Source organism: Gekko japonicus, unplaced genomic scaffold (genome assembly GCF_001447785.1).
Source record: "Gekko japonicus isolate JY-2015 unplaced genomic scaffold, Gekko_japonicus_V1.1 scaffold226, whole genome shotgun sequence".
NCBI classification, from domain to species: Eukaryota; Metazoa; Chordata; class Lepidosauria; order Squamata; family Gekkonidae; genus Gekko; species Gekko japonicus.
In genome coordinates, this window is record NW_015169178.1 from 1,203,681 (window position 1) to 1,223,757 (window position 20,077).

The 20,077-nt window shown below is 49.4% G+C and overlaps 1 protein-coding gene across 1 annotated transcript in view; it reads right to left on the reverse strand.

Annotated features, from left to right (window-relative positions):
- Window positions 1-16,143: 16,143 nt before the first annotated feature.
- The window catches only part of RORC (RAR-related orphan receptor C), a 25,778-nt gene continuing 21,844 nt past the window's right edge, over window positions 16,144-20,077 (reverse strand). The window contains exons 6-7 of the mRNA XM_015416045.1: window positions 18,433-18,542; window positions 16,144-16,835 (exon numbers count right to left, since the gene is read on the reverse strand). Coding sequence (XP_015271531.1) covers window positions 16,671-16,835; window positions 18,433-18,542 — 275 coding nt within the window. The 3' untranslated portion in view covers window positions 16,144-16,670. The remainder of the gene's footprint in view (window positions 16,836-18,432; window positions 18,543-20,077) is intronic.

Genomic DNA, 20,077 nt, shown 5'->3' on the forward strand with positions numbered 1-20,077 from the left:
ATACCCCGCCCTTCACTACCCGAAGGAGTCTCAGCGCAGCTTACCATCTCCTTTCCCTTCCCCTCCCCACCACAGACACCCTGTGAGCAATGCTCCTTCTAAGCTGTGGATTCTTGTGAGCAAAAGTTCTACTTTGTGAGCCACTGGCATTAAAGTTGTGAGCAAGCGAATTGGCTACCCCATAAATTAGTTTGCTCTGGAGCCACCCTTCCTGAGCGAAGACACAAATGTGTGAGCCAGAGGCTTATAAACTATGAGCTAGCTCACACTGATTCAGCTTAGCGGGAACACTGCCTGTGTGAGGGCGGTGGGGCCGAGAGAGCTCTTTTGAGAACTGCTCTTGAGAGAACAGCTCTGAGTGAACTTGTGACTGACCCAAGGTCACACCAGCAGGTGCAAGTGGAGGAGTGGGGAATCAAACCCGGTTCTCCCAGATTAGAGTCCGCTCTCCTAACCACGACACCGAACTGGAGATGAAAGAGATCAGTTCTTCTGCGGAAAAGGGCTGCTTTGGAGGGTGGACCCCAGGACATCGTATCCAACTGAAGTCCTTCCTCTCCCAAACCCTGCCTTCCCCAGGCCTCCACGTGGAGATGAAGGGGTTGCCAAGTCGTTTTCGCCCCATGGTCTGTTGCGCGCGTGCGCACACCGCATGCACGTCACCCAGAGGTGACGTGATGACGCCGGGCACGCTGGGGGCGGGGCCACAGCCATCTGAGGGGGAAACAGAGTTTTCCCCTCGGATGGCTGTGGCCCCGCCCCCAGCGTGCCCGGCATCATCACGTCACCTCCGGGTGACGTGCATGCCGGGGTGGGGTTTCCCCCGGGGCCCGATTCCGCGGCGGCGGAAATCGGGCCTCCAAAGCGGGGGGAAATCCGTCCCCCGGGGGGACTTGGCAGCCCTAGGGGTTTGGGGTTTTTTTTTTGTTCTGAAATAAAGCAGTGAAAGGTTTGGCTCTACGAGCTGATCCCGCATATGGCTGCCCAAATAATAATTGGGACGGTCAACGTTTCGATTTGTGCGGATTTTCATGCCAGCTCTAGAAACGGAGCGAGTAGCCAATGTAATCTTGTATAAACCTGACCTGGCCCCCAATGTTCCCTCTAAGCTGTGGAGTCTTGTGAGCAGAAATGCTACTTTGTGAGCTGCTGGCATTCAAGTTGTGAGCCAGCCATTTGGCTACTGCACAAATCAGTCTGCTCTGGAGCCCTCCTTCCTGAGCTAAGGCAAAAATGTGTGAGCTGGTGTGTAAAAAACTGTGAGCTAGCTCACACTCACTCAGCTTAGAGGGAACACTGCTGGCCACATAGGGTCATGCCCTGGTGATGTCCAGGCTGGACTACTGTAACGTTGCCAACCGGGGCTGCCGTTGAAGAGTTTTTGGAAAGGACCCACTGGTCCACAACGGAGATATATGTTTGTGGGTACAAAACGTTGCTCCAGCCACGACAAAAGCCAATCAGAAATTCAGTGAATCATAAAAACGACAGGCACCCCCCCCCTGGCGTTTTCTGATGTTCAAAACATGATCTCATGTAGATCATTTCACAGAAATCCTACTCAGCAGCTGTACGGTTTAGGTTGGTAGCAGCATCATATTACAGAGCTGAGCTCCCTTTACAGGTTGTGGCACAGGAGGACTCGAACTCAGGACCTCCCAGATCACAACACATCCTTGCAGACACTCCTGCTGCACCGGCCATCCAACCTTACTTGATCTTTGAGTCCAGTGGCACCTTTAAGACTGAAAAAGTTTAATTCTAGGTATAAGCTTTCATGTGCATGTGGCATGAAAGCTTATACCCAGAATTAAACTTTGTTGGTCTTAGAAGAAGAAGAGGAGGAGGTGGAGATTGGACTTATACTCCGCCCTTCACTACCAGAAGGAGTCTCAGAGTGGCTTACAAACTCCTTTCCCTTCGTATCTGCACAACAGACACCCAGTGAGGTAGGTGGGGTTGAGGGAACTTTGAGAGAACTGCCCTTGAGAGAACAGCTCTGAGAGAACTTGTGACTGACCCAAGGTCACACCAGTGGCCGCACGTGGAGGCGTGTGGAATCAAACCCGGCTCTCCCAGATTAGAGTCCGCGCTCCTAACCACTACACCAACCTGGCGCCAAAGGTGCTACTGGACTCAAACTCACTCGAATTTATCTAATCTTGTTCTAGGTAAAGGTAAAGGTTTCCCTTGCTCGAAAGCCAGTCGAATCCGACTCTAGGGTTGCGGTGCTCATCTTCGTTTCAAAGCCGAAGAGCCAGCGCTGTCCAAAGACATTTCCGTGGTCATGTGGCCGGCATGACTAAACACCAAGGCGCACGGAACGCTGTTACATTCCCCCTGAAGTGGTACCTATTTATCTACTTGCAATTTCTTGCTTTCGAACTGCTAGGTTGGCAGGAGCTGGAACTAGAGACGGGAGCTCACTCCGTCATGCGGCACACTCGGGTCTCGAACTGCTGAACTACCGACCTTCCACAGCCTGCAGTTCAGCATCTTAACCACTTGAGCCACCGCAGCTCCTTGTTCTTGTTCTACTAATTTTTAAAATAATAATTGGAAGCTTTGTATGCGACCAAGCTTTAAGATACGAGGGCGACCCAGCCAACTGGTCTGCATGGTTATTAACCTCTGCATGAGACCTGTACTCCCTGGGAATATTCTTTCGGGTGTTTGGGGGTCAACAGGGGCTGCAGGAACGGAGAAAGACATGGACATTTCGGTGTGCCTTCTGTGACCAGCTGGTGGGATACAAGCCAACGTATCTTTTTTTCCTTTGGGGTCGCTGTGTTGGTCTGAAACAACAGAACAAAGGGCAACCTTGAAGAGCAACAAAGTTTAACCCTGGGTATCATCTCTCGTGTGCATGTGCTTCTGAAGAAGGATGCATGCGCAGGAAAGCCTGTTGCTGTTGTTCAGTCGAACAGTCGAGTCCGACTCTCCACGACCCCACAGGCCCTCCTGTCTTCTGTCGTGCTCCGGAGTTTGTTCGATTTCACGTTCGTTGCATCGATGACACTGTCTGACCATCAATATGCGGATGACACCCAGCTCTATCTGATGTTGGGCGGCCGGTCGGACTCCAGCCCAGAAGATCTGAACCGGGCATTGCAAGCCGCGACTGGCTGGCTTAGTTTGGTGTAGTGGTTAAGTGTGCGGACTCTAATCTGGGAGAACCGGGTTTGATTCCCCACTCCTCCACTTGCACCTGGCTGGATGACCTTGGGCAAGCCACAGTTCTGTCAAAGCTTTCCTTGAAAAAGATCAGTTTCTGTCAAGAGTTCTCTCAGCCCCACCTACCTCACAGGGTGCCTGTTGTGGGGAGGGGAAGGGAAAGGAGTTTGTAAGCCGCTCTGAGACACCTTTGGGTAGTGAAGGGCAGGGTATAAATCCAATCTCTTCTCTTAGACTGAGCTGGCTGAAACTAAATTCAGCGAAGACGGAGGTCCTGTGCCTGAGTGGTCTGGGGAACGGGGATCCCTATCCCGACCTTCGACGGGGCACCTTTGGTGCCAGCGTCGGAGGTTAGGCGTTTGGGAGTGCGCCTGGATCCCTCCTTAACTATGGAGGCCCAGGTGACAGCCACTGCCGGCTCGGCTTTTTACCACCTTCGGCTGATTCGGCAGTTGGTCCCCTTCCTCGACCTGGCTACAGTGATCCATGTGACGGTCACCTCGAGATTAGACTACTGTAACGCTCTCTACATGGGGCTGCCCTTGTCGCAGATTCGGAAGCCACAGCCAGTGCAGAATGCGGCGGCCAGGCTTCTGATGGGTCTCCCTAGATGGGAGCACATCCGGCCTGTGCTGAAAGCGCTGCACTGGCTGCCAATAGCTTTCCGAATTCGCTTCATGGTGCTGGTGCTTACCTTTAAAGCCCTATATGGCCAGGGTCCGACTTACCTGAGGGACCGCCTTTCCCCATATATACCCCAGAGAGCACTACGGTCGGGGGCTCAACATCGATTAGTGATCCCAGGCCCCAGGGAGGCCAGGCTTCTGGCGGCCAGGACCTTTTCAGTGGCGGCTCCTACCTGGTGGAATGAGCTCCCGGAAGAGATCAGGGTCCTGCAGGACCTCTCGCAGTTCCGCAGGGCCTGCAAGACGGAGCTCTTCCGCCAGGCTTTCGACTAGGAGCCGCCACTACCACCACCACCACCAACTACTTTGTGGTAACAACAGGGTAATGGGATGGCCCATTATAAAGATCTTGCCACAGTACCGTGATGGATCGGTACCACTGAATCGGGCTTTTGGGTAATATCTATAGGTCACCATCTTGATTCGACCTGAAAGATGAACGTCACTGAGCAATTTATTATTGTTAATTATGGTTGTTTTTATTCTGTTCTTAATGTTTTATATTGGCACATGGTTGCCCTTGTTTGTCAGCTGCCCTGAGCCTGCTCACGGGGAGGGTGGGGTAGAAATGCAATAATAAATAATAAAATAAAATAAATCTCATCTTCTTTGACCTTCAGTCTTCCCTCCCAGCATCAGGGTCTTCTCCAGTGAGGGCTCCCTTCTCATTGGGTACAGGAACGGCGTTCCAGCTGGCTCCCAAGTTGGCCACGCCCAGCAGGAACTCATTAGCATAATAGGCCACACCCAACAGCAGGAACCCATTCGGATTGGCTACATTAGGGGTGTGTGGCCTAACATGCAAAGGAGTTCCTGCTACAAAAAAAGCCCTGCGTTTTGACAACAAACAAGGTCAACAGAATAAGAAGCAAAAGGTGGGTGTGGCTGGATGACCACACTTCTGGCAACACGGGGCTGTGACCTAGTATGCTAATGAGCTGTGGTGTCAGGGTGTGGCCTAATATGCTAATGAGTCTCAGCTGTTGGGTGTGGCCTATTATGCTAATTAGATCCTGCTGGGCTTTTTCTACAAAAAAAGCCCTGTCCAGCACCATAATTCATAATTTGAATTTTGAATTATGGTGTTGGACTATGGAAAGCTCATGCCCAGCATTAAACTTTGTTGGTCTTAAAGGTGCTACTGGACTCAAGCGTTGCTCTCTCTTTTTCTTGTGTCGCTCTTCGAAGCCAGTTAATGCTTAAAAACAAACTAAACTCCTTGCCAATATTTAACGGGCGAGTCCCTAAATCAGTTCTGACAGGTTCATTTTTTAAATTTTTACTTTGTTTATAACCCCCTTTTCCTCCCCAACAGGGACCCCAGAGCTGCTTACAACATTCCTCCATTTTAACCTCACAACAACCCTGCGAAGTTGGTTAGGCTGAGGCTGTGGTCACACGGCAAGCTTACTGCATAATTGATCGGGGCTATTTTTTTTGTGGGTCGGGATGATCACACATCCCTCCCCGAACCACTTGCATCGCGCGACAAGGCTCCAGGCACCGTCCAGATAGCCACACCGCCCAAGCGGAGGTGCGGCACAAGCTTTTTAAAATTTCCTTTGCACATGCGCATATGCGCATGGCCAAATCGCCGCTCCCACATGGACTATTCCTAGGGACTATTTTACCAACATTCAGCTTGCAATATTTGAACAGACTGGTTTTTTTGCAGTGGTTCTTTCCCCCCAAACAGCAAACAAAACGAACCACTGATGCACAACTGGGCGCTGGGATCTACATATGCGTGCTTGAACGTTCATGCATTTAATATATTCAGCGCAGGATTGATCATGCGCACAACGGTGAAAGCTGGGTGGGGGGAATTTCAGCGCAAGAAGGACGTTTGGACAACCTAATCGCATTCATAGCAAGAGATGGCTGTCCAGACTGGTGAAATTGCGGATTCTCAGCGCGAATATTCAGAAAGTACTTGATTTTCTTGGTGTCGGAAAATTCGCGAGGGAACCGGGGGGGGGGGGGGGGGAGGTCTGCTTGGATACAGGAGACAGATGTGGCCGTCTGATCAGCCCTTTTAAATGCAATCGGGAACAGTGGTGAAACTCGATCAAACTGACCGTGTGACCACAATCTGAGTGTGTGTGCCTGGCCCAAGATCACCCAGCAAGTTTCCGCAACAGAGTGGGGATTCGAACCTGGGTCCTCCAGATCTTCGAGTGACTCTCTAGCCACTACACCACGCTGGTTCGTCCTATCCCTTGTGTTTTTATGATTCATTGCATTGTTCTTTCATATTGCGATATCATTAGCCTCTTTGAATATTTGGAGAAAGGAGGGATATAGTTATTCAGAAAAGAATACCACCTTCTGGTATACGAATGCCAGCCTCCAGGTGGGACCTGGAGATCCCCCGGAATAACAGCTCACCTCCAGACTACAGAGATCAGCCCCGCTGGAGAACACTGCAGCTGGTGCAGAATGCTGCGGCCAGGCTGTTGAGGGGTCTTCCTATTAGGGACCACATCCAGCCTATGCTGAAAGCGCTGCACTGGCTGCCAATAGCGTACCGGATTGGCTTCAAAGTGCTGGTGCTTACCTTTAAAGCCCTATATGGTCAGGGTCCAGCTTACCTAAGGGACCGCCTTTCCTCGTATGTTCCCCCACGAGCACTACGGTCTGGGACCCAACACCTCCTGGCGATGCCAGGTCCCAAAAAGGCCAGGCTGGCCGCCACCAGGGCCAGGGCTTTCTCGGTGGCGGCTCCTACCTGGTGGAATGAGCTCCCGGAGGAGATCCGGGCCCTGCGGGACCTGGTGCAGTTCCGCAGGGCCTGCAAGACGGAGCTCTTCCGCCAGGCGTACGAGTAGGAGCTGCCACTACCATCATTACCATCATCATTGTTCCATCGTCTCTGGCCCTGGAAGAAGGGAACCTCGGCGTCTGCTAGAACAGATAACCCTGAGTAGTAGACAACCCTGTGTAGTAGAGAAATTGTATACCATCTGCGGCATTTCATAGGAGAACGCCAGAGCACTTTGTTTAGTATAATGTTATTATAATGTTATTGTATTGAATTGATTTTATATGGTTTTATATGTTTTATATTGGCGTAAGCCTCTTGTAAGCCACCCTGAGCCTGCATATGCGGGGAGGGCGGGGTATAAATTGAATTAAATAAATAAACAAATAAACAAACAAATAAATAAACGGCTGCTTTGCAGGGTGGACACTATGGCATTGTACCCCACTGACATCCCTATCGTCCACGGGCTCAACCCCCAGATCTCCAGAGATTTCCCAACCTGGATCTGGTAACGCTACCCCCTCATCCCCCACCAGTGGCCAGGGGGGACCGGGCAACCCTACGAGTTTCAGGGGTTGGATACACGACAGGGCCTTCTCAGTATCAGCCCCAGGACACTGGAACTCCCTCCCCCAGGGAACGTGTCTGATTACATCCTTTTTCATTTTCCAAGTACAGGTGGAACGTGTACCTTGCTTTTTTGCATGGGGATTTTGGCTCCGTTGGTAGCTTTGAAATAAAACGGGAGTCAACAGCACCGTAAAGACAAAACAAAATTTACTCTGGCATCAGCTTTTGTGAGTCAGAATTTGCTTCCTCCGATACATGGAAAAATGCTAAGCCCAACGCTGATAAGAGTTTCCTGCTGATGGAAGATTTGGGGGGGTTTCCTTATTGTTCTGTTGCTTATCTGTTATTTAATTATCCGGCACGGCCGCTGACTACTCGGTTTCACTACCCCATGTTTTACTGTATGTTGGAATTCACCTTTGATTCTGTTGCAAACAGTTTTGGAAAGGGATACGTGCTTAATGAAAAGCGGACATGGACTTTTCTTCGAGTAACAGAGGAAGTTTGCACCGACTTTGCACCTAAATGTTTGACTGCTAGAAAACGGGGGTCTAACGGTTTTGCAGTAGATACCACAGCTGGATACCACAGACAGATATGTTTCTCAGAAAAAGATTGCACTGAAAATATCTTGGGCTGGATCCGGTGTCTCTCCTCCAGCGTACAAATTCTGCCCCGACAACACCAGGTGGTGTCGCTGCCATTAGAGGAATGCTTTTCTGGGATCCAGCTCCTGAAAGAGGGTTGCCAGCCTCCAGGCGGGGCCTGGAGATCTCATCAGAACATAAGAAGAGCCCTGCTGGATCAGACCAGTGGTCCATAGAGTCCAGCATCCTGTCTTACCCACTGGCCGACCAGCTCCTCTGGAGGACCAACAACCGGGCACAGAGGCTGAGGCCTTCATAAGAACACCAGAAGAGCCCTGCTGGATCAGACCAGTGAGGGTCCATCTAGTCCAGCATCCTGTCTCACACAGTGGCCTCAACCAGTTCCTCTGGAGGGCCAATAGGGCATGGAGGCTGAGGCCTTCCCCTGAGAAGAACATCAGAGGAGCCCTGCTGGATCAGACCAGTGGTCCATAGAGTCCAGCATCCTGTCTTACCCACTGGCCGACCAGCTCCTCTGGAGGACCAACAACCGGGCACAGAGGCTGAGGCCTTCATAAGAACACCAGAAGAGCCCTGCTGGATCAGACCAGTGAGGGTCCATCTAGTCCAGCATCCTGTCTCACACAGCGGCCTCAACCAGTTCCTCTGGAGGGCCAACAACAGGGCAGAGAGGCCGAGGCCTTCCCCTGACAAGAACATCAGAAGAGCCCTGCTGGGTCAGACCAGTGAGGGTCCCTTTAGTCCAGCATCCTGTCTCACACAGTGGCCTCAACCAGTTCCTCTGGAGGGCCAACAACAGGGCAGAGAGGCCGAGGCCTTCCCCTGAGAAGAACATCAGAAGAAGAGCGCTGCTGGATCAGACCAGTGAGGGTCCATCCAGTCCAGCCTCCTGTCTCACACAGTGGCCAACCAGTTCCTCTGGATGGCCAACCACAGGGCATAGAGGTTGATGTCTTCCACTGAGGTTGCCTCCTGGCTCTGGGATTCAGAGGTTTAGTGCCGCTGAATGCGGAGGTTCCCCTCAGTCACCATGGCTAGTAGCCATTGATAAACCTCTCCTCCGTGAATCCGTTTAAGCCCCCTTTAAAGCTGTTTATTCCTGTGGCCATCCCGTCATCCTCTGGCAGTGAATTGCTCATTTTAATCACTCCCTGTGTAAAGTAGTATTCTCCTGGAATTGTCCTGGAATTCCAACTGATCTCGAGATTACGGTGGGCAGTTCCCGTAGAGAAAATGGCTGCTTTGGAGGGTGGGTTCTATTGCGTTATACCCTGTTGAGGTTCGTCCCCATCCCAAACCCCGCCCTCTCAAGGCTCCACCCCCATACCGACCATGAGACACGTTTTTAGAAATTTCTCTCACAACCTTAAAAAATAAAATAATCACAAGCGCGGGCCAACGCGAACTTCGGCCAGCGGAACGAGACAAAGCAACAACAACCCACAATCACGTAATATGCACCATCATTTAATTAAATTAAAAGTAACCTAAAACTTCTCCGTCGTACATCTTTTAAGAGTGATCGCTCTAGAGTTTGCTTTTTTTAAAATTACATTTCTGAACATATTTACACGACAAAAAAACCAACAACAATCCATTGAAACATCTCAAACAGGTTTTTTTCCTTTCTTTCGACAGAACAGGAGAAAATGGCAGAGGTTTTTCTTTTCTTTTTTCCTTGAAAAGATTGACGATCGCGACAGAGAAAAAGGAGACGACGGACGTTTTAAAGCAGGCCCGTTGGGACGGTTACCCAGTAAGCCAAATACAGACCGCCAGGCATGTTAAGAGCTTGGAATCACTCCCCGCTCCCCATTTCCTCCTACAGCAAGTCACAAAAATGGAAGATTTGTATTCACTTACCGTGAAGCTTCCTTTTCGGTGGTCCAGAGTGGGGCAGTCCTTGACTCCTTACTCCTAGGAGTGCCCCACTCCTGGACCAACGGAGAATGGAAGATTTGTATTCACTTACTGTGAAGCTTCCTTCTCGGTGGTCCAGAGTGGGGCAGTCCTAGGAGTAAGGAGTCAAGGACTGCCCCACTCCTGGACCACCGGAGAATGGATGGATGATCAGTCCCCGGCAAGTATTTTGCTACCGAGCTGCAAATGTAACTCGCCAGGTTCTGCATTTGTTTCGCCCCCATCCCGACCTGATTACTCCTAAGCAATGTCCACGGATCTGTGGCGTTTTATCCCAGCTCCTGGCCTTGTCAGAGGAAGCCAGTACTTCCAAAATTTCAAATTCACTGTCCTAACATACCTGGTGGTCAGTGTTCCCTCTAAGCTGAGTTAGTGTGAGATAGCTCACAGTTTTTTAGCCTCCGGCTCACACATTTTTGTCCTCGCTCAGGAAGGAGGGCTCCAGAACAAACTAATTTTACGCAGTAGCCAAATCGCTTGCTCACAAAGGAGAATTATTGCTCATAAGACTCCACAGCTTAGAGGGAGCATTGCTGGTGGTGGACAGGCTTTGGCGTAACAGGTCACCGTTTACGCAGGCACATTGGGAAAAAGCTGCGAGTTCGAGAAACAAGCGCGTGACACGAGAAAAGAGGGTCGTTGACCACGGCGTTGGGAGAGCTGCGTGGTTTGTTGATGAATTTTGATTGTCTCGGGTCCTAATTGGAAATCCCGTGGGTAACAAGATGGAGGCTTTTTTTGGGGGGGGGCGGCGCCATCTGTACTGACTCAGCACCATGGGCACCATGCGGCCTGCTGACCACCTTTCTGGTGCCCGCCAAATGTTTTTAGAAAATGAGTATGGCCAGGAGGGGCTTTGGACAAAGAAGAAAAAAGGGAAAAAAACTGAACCTAAACCTAGAATTCAGAACCTAAAAAGGTTAGTAAGGAATAGAAAAGGGCCAACTCTAAAAATCTAATAATAAAATATACAAAAATATATATGTGTGTTTATTCAACATAAATTAAAATAACAAACAAGGGCCCATTCATACCTCATATAAAACTATAAAAACATACAAGGGCTAATAAGATAGACCTAATAAGATAGACCTAACGCGTTTCGGCCTTTACAGGCCTTCCTCTAAGGTTGTACAGCCAAATGTTCCAAATGTTCCTTAGGTTAAATTTGGCTGTACAACCTTAGATGAATATATAGTTGACCAGAGAGAAGTACCACTGGATATGTGATTTCACTGGAGACTTCATTTGTATTTCTGTATTTCTTTTCCTTGCCCAGTGGTTACACTTTGGAACAATTGGTTTCTGGTCTTTATTCCATATTTTGTATGTATTTTTGCACATCAGCCAATATGTTCTGTATGTATTAGACCTCTGAGGAAGGCCTGTAAAGGCCGAAACGCGTTAGGTCTATCTTATTAGGTCTATCTTATTAGCCCTTGTATGTTTTTATAGTTTTATATGAGGTATGAATGGGCCCTTGTTTGTTATTTTAATTTATGTTGAATAAACACACTTATATATTTTTGTATATTTTATGATTAGATTTTTAGAGTTGGCCCTTTTCTATTCCTTACTAACCCTTTCAGGAGGGGCTTTGGCCCAGCAAGGATTCTAATTGGCCGCTGCAGACTTAATTGGTTGTGCAGAATTTTCAATACGTTGCCTTGACGGCAGCTGCCGCCGCCGTGGCACGAGGACCTTCACTGTCGCGGCAGCCATTTTGTGGCCGGCTCCGCCTCTTATGGCAGCCATTTTTTTGACAGAAGTCCAAAGCTTGGGGACCCCTGCTCTAGCTGTGCAGCTGAAAGAGGTCCTAGCGTAGCCGAGGAGGGGGCTGGTGGTGGTGGAACAGGGTGTGAGAAGGATCCTTCGTTTTCTGCCACTTGCTACCTTTCTCCGCTGCTGTGCCTTTGTCCCCCAGTACGTCTGGTTTTATACCACAGTGCCAAGCTGATGGGGGAACACGGCAATCTGTAGGCAAGCTCACATTCAGACTTAATGCTATTCTGGTTCTACGGTCTCTCCACTCTGCTTTAAAGCTGTGCCAAAGGATCCTAGAGACACAGGTGTGTTTTTAATCTGCTCTAAAATTGTATCATCTGTATCGACAATTTATGCCAATAAAGGCTAACTTGAACTTGGTTCTACAGTCTGTCATCTCAGCAGGGACCTCTTGCAGATGACGGAGCTCTTCACACGTGTGGAGCTCCGTTATCCTGCACACCTCACTTCCGTTTGTATTCCGCCCTCCCTCCAAGGAACCCGGTGCAGCCTGCAGAGTTCTCCCCCGCCTCCGTTTCTCGTAAAACTTTCCCCGGTTTGTTTCATTGAGGAGGGCAGCTTTGGACATCTCACGGGATTCACCTCTGCTGAGGTGAATAAGAGAACCCCATGTACACAGGAGCTCCGTACTTGAGAAAGTTACAAGGTTTGTGCAAAGCCTGGAATGGAAGCTAGGGACCTGGGGCCTTCTCTGCCACAAAGCGGAAGAAATGATGGAACTGTTGAAACCGGTTCCTCGAGGGCCAGGAGAGATCTCAAAGAACAATGAACTACATTCAACATCTTTTACATTGAATTACATTCAAATCCCCCCCCCCCCCCCGGACTTAGGGATGAAAAGGTTGCCAAACTCCAGGTGAGAAGCCAAAATGAGAGACCATGGGAGGAAGTGGGAATCCAAAAACAACGTCCGAGGCAAAAATAATGAAGAGTCAATAAAGATACATTTGCAAAATAAATATTGGGATGTAAAAGACAATTTAATTTGCTTTGATAATTACTGAAAAGTTAACGATATTAGATGAAAGTTAACTAAGAGAAAATAATAGTAGAAGGAAGTGTTACCGATAGATTACGATTAAAAGATAGTGGAAAATAGAAAAGAACTAAGAAATGGGCTGGAGGTCGAAGCACTGTGGGAAGCCAGAAAGGGGGGGGGGAAGAGGAGAAAGGATGTATAATAAATAATATGTTGTGTATTTGAACTGATAATATATCCTAATAAATTGTTTTTGAAAAAAAGATACATTTGCAAAATCATTTACTGTAGCGATTCTGTAGAAAATTCTCGTCTATTATCGCTCACACGCAATGAATGCTGCACAATGTAAACAATTCGTTTCACAAGAATAGCTTTATCTGCACATGTAGCAAGCACAATTCTTATCAATTTCTACCTTTCAACTCTTGACAGAAACATCCCATGTTGACTCTCCAAGAACAGGACCCCTCAAGGTCTTCGCAATGTATTAGGCTGCTGTGAAACGAATGGTTTACATTGCGCAGCATTCGTTGCGTGTGAGTGAAAATAGAAGAGAATTTTCGACAGAATCACTACAGTAAATGATATTGCAAACAGATCTTTATTGACCCTTCGTTATTTTTGTCACGGATGTTGTTTCTGGGTTCCCAAACTCCAGGTGAGGCCTGGAGATGTTCTGGAATGACCTGATCTCCAGAGTAGAGAGATCAGTTCTCCTGGAGAAAATGGTTGGACTCTACTGTTACCAGTGTTCCCTCTAAGCTGAGTGAGTGTGAGCTAGCTCACAGTTTTTTAGCCTCCGGCTCACACATTTTTATCTTAGCTCAGGAAGGAATTTCCGCAGCAGCCAGATCGCTCGCTCACAACTTGAATGCCAAGAGCTCACAAAGTAGAATTTTTGCTCACAAGACTCCACAGCTTAGAGGGAACATTGACTGTTACCCGAACTGCCCGTCTCAGTTTGGATTGAGGGAATTAGCAAGAGACAGAAATGGCAGAAATGGCCCTCTCTTCCTGAAACCCAATCGCGAATCTCCAGGCATTTCCCAAGCTGGTGTTGGCAGCCCTTGATGAACACGCATTCCGGAAAAATTCAATTTTTTTGCTTCCGTCATATAAAAACCACATGTCTCTTAAAAAAGTATACAATTTTCTCTTTTCAAAAATAGCCTTGAAGTTACCAAGACGGTTTTATAGCGTAATAACCAGAACATTAAAATGGGGGGAATAAAAAGAGAAAAAGCTAATAAACCCCTTTACCCCAAACTCTCCAGGACACACCCTTGTGTCCATGTACCCTCCAAAGTAATCGGAACTCAAGTGGAAAATATTACGGCTAAACCTCTGTTTTAAGTCTTACTATAGTTAATACTGCCTGACTTTTAAACCAATTTAGTCAAATTATTTAACTTGTTAAAAACTATAACACAGAGAGAGAGGAAGAGAGAGACAGAGACAGACAGGCAGGCAGGCAGAGATTCCGTTAAGCCTAATTTATTTATAATAATTCTACACTGTTCTTCTATTTTTTTTAAAATACCCAAATGGTAAGGTAAAGGTAAAGGTTTCCCTTGCTCGAAAGCCAGTCGAATCCGACTCTAGGGTTGCGGTGCTCATCTCCGTTTCCAAGCCGAAGAGCCAGCGCTGTCCGAAGACGTTTCCGTGGTCATGTGGCCGTCATGACTAAACACCAAGGCGCACAGAACGCTGTTACTTTCCCACCGAAGCGGTACCTATTTATCTACTCGCAATTTCTTGCTTTCGAACGGCTAGGTTGGCAGGAGCTGGAAATAGAGACGGGAGCTCACTCCGTCGCGCGGCACCTGGGTCTCGAACTGCTGAACTACCGACCTTCCACAGCCTGCAGTTCAGTTGATCAAGAATCTTTTGATCGACTTAAAAAAGTGGTGATCCGAAATGCAAGTTATTAACCAAGCCATGGGTAGTGGGACGCCCTCTTTGAAGAGGCATTCCTCCATCTGTCTCACCCAGGAAGGAATGCCTCTTCTGATACTGTGAGGGCTGGGGAATGCATCAGTTCAAAGCAAAGAATCCTTTTTTAAATTTTTGCTTCAGAAGTGTCGTTTCATTCACGTGCGGAGCATCCGCGTGTTTCACTGGTCGCTTAAAACCCAGGCAGAATTTCCCCCCCCCCCCCACATATATATATACCATTCAGGAGTCTATTACATATTCTTTTCCTTTATCCATTTATATATTCCACCCCATCTTTCTTGAAATATCTTATCATCTTTTCCTTGTAGAATTGGATTCAATTTGTCCATTTCTGCCACTTCCAAAAGCTTCGTAGCTAATTCCTTTGTCGTTGGGATCTTTTCTTGCTTCCAGTGTTTTGCTATTAAAATTCTAGTTGCTGTGAGAATATAAGTCAATACATATACCTCGTTTTCTTTATTTTCCTTGGAAATCATATTTAACAAGTAAATCTCCGGACATGGTATATGTCTGAATATCCTTTGTAAGAATCAAAATAAAACTCTAAAAAACAAACAAACAACCCAGGCAGAATTAAATCAACTAAACTTTCCTCAAATCGAGCAGCTGCCCTAGGAAAAGAAATAATTAAGGGATTGTTTGCACGCGCTCTACCCTTCTCTCTCCCAGAAAGACGAGTCATTATCCCCTCGGGAAACGATAAAACCTAGAATTAGTTGGGGGAAGCCATGCCAATTAAACTGGCAGGGGAAAAAAAAATTAATGCAGTTTAGTAGTGCAGTGAACAGACTTTGCTGCACTGCAGAGGGAGGTGCTTTGTCAAGAACAAAAAACTCGGATAGCGGCGAGTTCAAATCACGCCGTCTCTAACGGCTTCCTCAGCATCCTGTTCTCCTGCCGACAGAACAAGCCGTTCATCTCGGCTAAGACTCCTTTTTGGGTTTAGGGACCAAAATCTCACTTTGCTCACAGAAGTTGTGCCATTTATCAACATTCCGTGGATGACAGTCTCCCCCCCCCCCATCCACTAGCACACATATGGCTGTAACACGTAAAAATTGCAAAATGGATCCCATGTTGCCATTGGGATGTAAAAGACAGTTCAAATACACAACAGTGCAATGAGTGGGACTATCCCATTAATATCTGAGGTTGAAGGGACGGAAGCAGGTGAGCCAATATTGGACACGATTGTCTGAGGGTTGATGAGATTAGGAGTTTGCCTTTTGGTTATTTTCAATTATTGAGTTAGTCCCTATAAATTGGCTCTGATTAATACCGACGCATTCCCTGGCACAAGGAACCTGGAAATCCAACACATTCTTTTAAAAAAATGAATCAAAAGCGACAGGGTCACTGTTGTTATTACTCAGAAAGCTGCTGGTTTTTAGAATCTCATAAAAGAAGCCAGTTTGCTGACAACAGAGAAAAAAGAGAAAAAGAGAGAGAAATCGGGACTCCTTCGTTTTCAAATAAAGAAGCGGTCAGACACTTAAAAATAGAGATCTATCTTATAGAACCACATTTGTCTACAAAAATAGATATATATATATAATATATATAATATATATATAATATACATATACATATTTTGCAGATCACTAAGTATACAGTTTCTTATTCTGCTAAAATGAGCTTTGTCTAAGTATACGGTATTATTAAATTCTTAAGCAGTTTAATATCATACAACCGGACTTTGCCCGTCCAATGAGACCACGTCACAGAGAGAGAGAGAGAGAGAGAAATAAAAGAACCCCAAAAATTCCTCCTCTCAGGAGTACCCTGTGGCCACGAGACCCTCCGTTAATTAACAGTTTGTGCGTCAAACGGCGCCCAGCCCTCGAGCATCTTCCATCGACGTTGCTCACACCCCATAACCCGCCGTTCCTGCGATGCGGGGTGGCCGCCGTGGGCTCGCCCCGCCTTTTCCTTCGGGCACGAAGCGGCTCCAAGGTTCACGTACCAAAATCGACGTTGGGACAACACAGCCCTTTCCCCACCCCACCCCCAGGCATTCTGCTCCCGATCGCGCTCTTTGGACAGGAATGCGTGGAAACGGGATCTTAATTTTGGTCTTGGGTTCTCCTGCCCTCCCGTACCCCCCCCCTCCGCCCTGGGTCCTCTGGTGTCGGCCCCAGAGGGCAAACCGGCAGATCGGAGAGAGGCAGAGAGATGGGAAGAGACCTCCGGGCGCAGCCCTCCTCTTGCGACTGGGGTGGGGGGCGCTACTCCCCGGCCGTCCCCTGGGGAGGGTCGCAGTCCAAGCTGAACAGCTCTTTGTAGAGCGGTGGGAAGACGGCGTGGACGATGATGGGGTACATCTGGCGGAATGACCGCAGCTTCTCCATGTGCTGGTGGCAGAGGCTCCGGAGCTTGGCTTTCGAGGGCAGCTGTGGCAAAGGAGGGGGGGACACACACGAGCGGGGACGGTCACTCTCTCGTTCAAACACTCATCCCCTGCTTTTGCAGGCCACGTCTCCAAGGGGGCCCGAGGGGAACGTGGCACACGAGCCCGGGGTACCCATTCGCCCCCAGCCAATGGCAGCCCCGACCTGCCGAGGAAAAATGAAGTCTCTTCTACTTACAGGAAGTTCTGACCATAGAGTTCCTGATGATTCCTAGGACTACCCGGAAGTGGCAAAGGTAACTCTAGCAATCCCCAGAAACTCTGTGGTCAGAACTTCCTGTAAGCGGGGGGGAGGCCTTGTTTTTCTTAAAAAATTTTTTTTTGCTGTGAACGCTGTCTCCCCCACAGCCCCCTGGCTGGTTGCCTGCTGGCAACCCTAGACTGGCGTGGCGGTGGTGGAAACGTACACCTAAGGCTTCCCATGACGCCGTGACATCACTTCCGACAATCCAGCTGGAAGTAGGGTTGCCAGACCCCTGGTCCGGGCGGGGGTTTCCCTGATTTTTGGGGGGTTCGGCCAGCCTCTGGCCAGCTGGCCGGCATGGAAACCCCGCCCCAAGCCCGACCAGCTGCAGCCACCTGAGAATGAAGGGGCCCTTCAGCTGCTTGGGAAACATGTGGTCCGCCAAGAAGAAGAAGAAGAGGAGGAGAAGGAGGAGAGGAGGAGGAAGAAGAAGAGGGGGAGGAGGAGGAAGAAGAAGAAGAGGAGGAGGAGAAGGAGGAAGAGGCAGAGGAAGAAGACGAGGGGGAGGCAGAGGAAGAAGAAGAAGAAGAGGAGGAGGAGGAGGAGGAGGAGGAGATTGGATTTATACCCTGCCCTTCACTCGGAGTCTCAGAGCAGCTTACAATCTCCTTTCCCTTCCCCTCCCCACAACAGACACCCTGTGAGGTAGGCGGGGCTGAGAGAGCTCTGACAGAAACTGCTCTTTTTCAAGAACAGCTCTTATCAGAACTACAGCTTGCCCAAGGTCATCCAGCCATGTGCGAGTGGAGGAGTGGGGGAATCAAACCCGGTTCTCCCAGATTACAGTCCATGCACTTAACTACTATGCCAAATGGGCTCTCCAAGAAAAAATGGAAGAGGAGGAGAAGACGGGATTTATACCCCTCCCTTCACAACCCGAAGGTGTCTCAGAGCGGCTTACAAACTCCTTTCCCTTCCCCTCCCCACAACAGACACCCTGTGAGGTAGACGGGGCTGAGAGAGCTCTTGACAGAAACTGCTCTTTTTCAAGAACAGCTCTTATTAGAACTATGGTTTGCCCGAGGTCACCCAGCCAGGTGCGATGGGAGGAGTGGGGGAATCGAACCCGGTTCTCCCAGATCAGAGTCCGCGCCCTTAACCACGACACCAAACTGGCTCTCAATAGCGTGGGAAACCATCTTTCCGTTTGTGAAACTGGGGGAGGGGGAGACAGTTAAACCTCTATCCTGGGGTGGCTCTGATCTGAACTGGAAGCCCCGTGTAGCTCTAATCGAGCTTAAGAAGACACCGGGAAAATCCGATCGTGGATTTCCCAGCATCCTGTTTGTTGTAACCCACAGTTCTCGTTCCGGCTTCAAACACCGACGATGCCCACCTTGGCCAAGATGCCTTCCCGGTGGTTTTTCCGCAACATGTGCTTGAAGGCCAGTTCCAGGTTGTTCTGCAGCCTCTCCACCTTGCTTCTCTCCTGCAACCAAGGACGATCTGCCCGAGAGAAAAGAAAGAAAGGGGAAAATCAGATGGCTGCGACCTGCTACAAGTACGGCAGACACGGAATCCGGCGCTCGCCTAGGGCGAATGAAGAGTTGCCTCCAGGCGACCACCTGGAAACTCCGGGCTCCCCTGCATCTGCTTCAGATCTCTCTCTTTCCACCTAGCTTTTTACTTCGCAATCTTGCGTTCATGGCAACCAGGCAGCTTTCATCTTTGCGTTACGAAAAGGGCATTTTGGAAGAAGAAAATAAAGAGATTGGGTTTATACCCCGCCCTTCACTACCCAAAGGAGTCTCAGAGCGGCTTACAAACTCCTTTCCCTTCCCCTCCCCACAACAGACACCCTGTGAGGTAAAAGGGGCTGAGAGAGCTCTTGACAGAAACTGCTCTTTTTCAAGGACAGCTCTTATCAGAACTACGGCTTGCCCAAGGTCATCCAGCAAGTGCGAGTGGAGGAGTGGGGGAATCAAACCCGGTTCTCCCAGATTAGAGTCCGCGCACTTAACCACTGCACCAAACTGGCTCTCTTCGAACAGTGACAAAAAAACCAGCAAAACAACTGTGTGCTCTATTTCCCGCAACATATTCATAAAGGAGACTTCATAAAAGTGTAATATATCCATTATATGCAGTCAATGTGCCCAACCAATCCATCCTAGGAAAATACAGAGGCCAAAGAGTAAATAGACAGGATTATATATAGAAAGCCCAACACTTTTCCCAGGTAGTTTTTCAGGGTTTCAGACCTCTGGTCCTTCCTCGGGAACAAAGAACCACTGCTGGGAATCCCTTTTCAGTTCCTTAATGCTTTTCTATTATCTCAATGTTGGGCAAGGTCTCCCTGGCTCTAAACGGCACCCTTAGAGGCTACTACAGTGTTTACAGGACCAAAACTTGCCTTCGAACAGAACAACGAGAGGTAACCCAATGCAGCGACAAAAAAAGGCTAATATGATCTTGGGGTGTATCCAGGGCCGGCGCGAGGGTTTGTGCGCCCTAGGCGAGGCCGCCTCGTGGCGCCCCCCTCAGATGCCATCCTCCCGGTGGGGCCTGGAGACCTCCCAGCTGGCCGCCTTGGGGGGGGGGGAGAGACAGAGTGACGCCAGGTGCTGGGGCCCGGAGAGAGCGCCTGCTGCCCTGGGCCTGGCCCGCAGGAGGAGGAGGAAGGAGGAGGGGCCGGTAGGCAGGCAGGCGAGCGCGCCCCCCCCCAGCCCGGCCGGTTGCCTCCGTGCGTGCTCCCTACTCCCCACCCCCGCGGCAGCCTGAACAGGCGGAGAAGCGCCCGGCCATGCCTCCAGGCGGGCGCGCTTGCCTTTCCTCCGAGGCAGAAGCGGGGGCGGGGGGTTGGGAGAGCCAGGTTGTGTCCCCTGGCCATGGGGGCTCACAAGGTATAGATAGGAACTCTCGGTCTGGGGCAAGTGATGCTCTGTATTCTTGGTGCCTTGGGGGGGGGCGCAACAGTGGGAGGGCTTCTGGAGTTCTGGCCCCACTGCTGGACCTCCTGAGGGCGCCTGGTATTTTTGGCC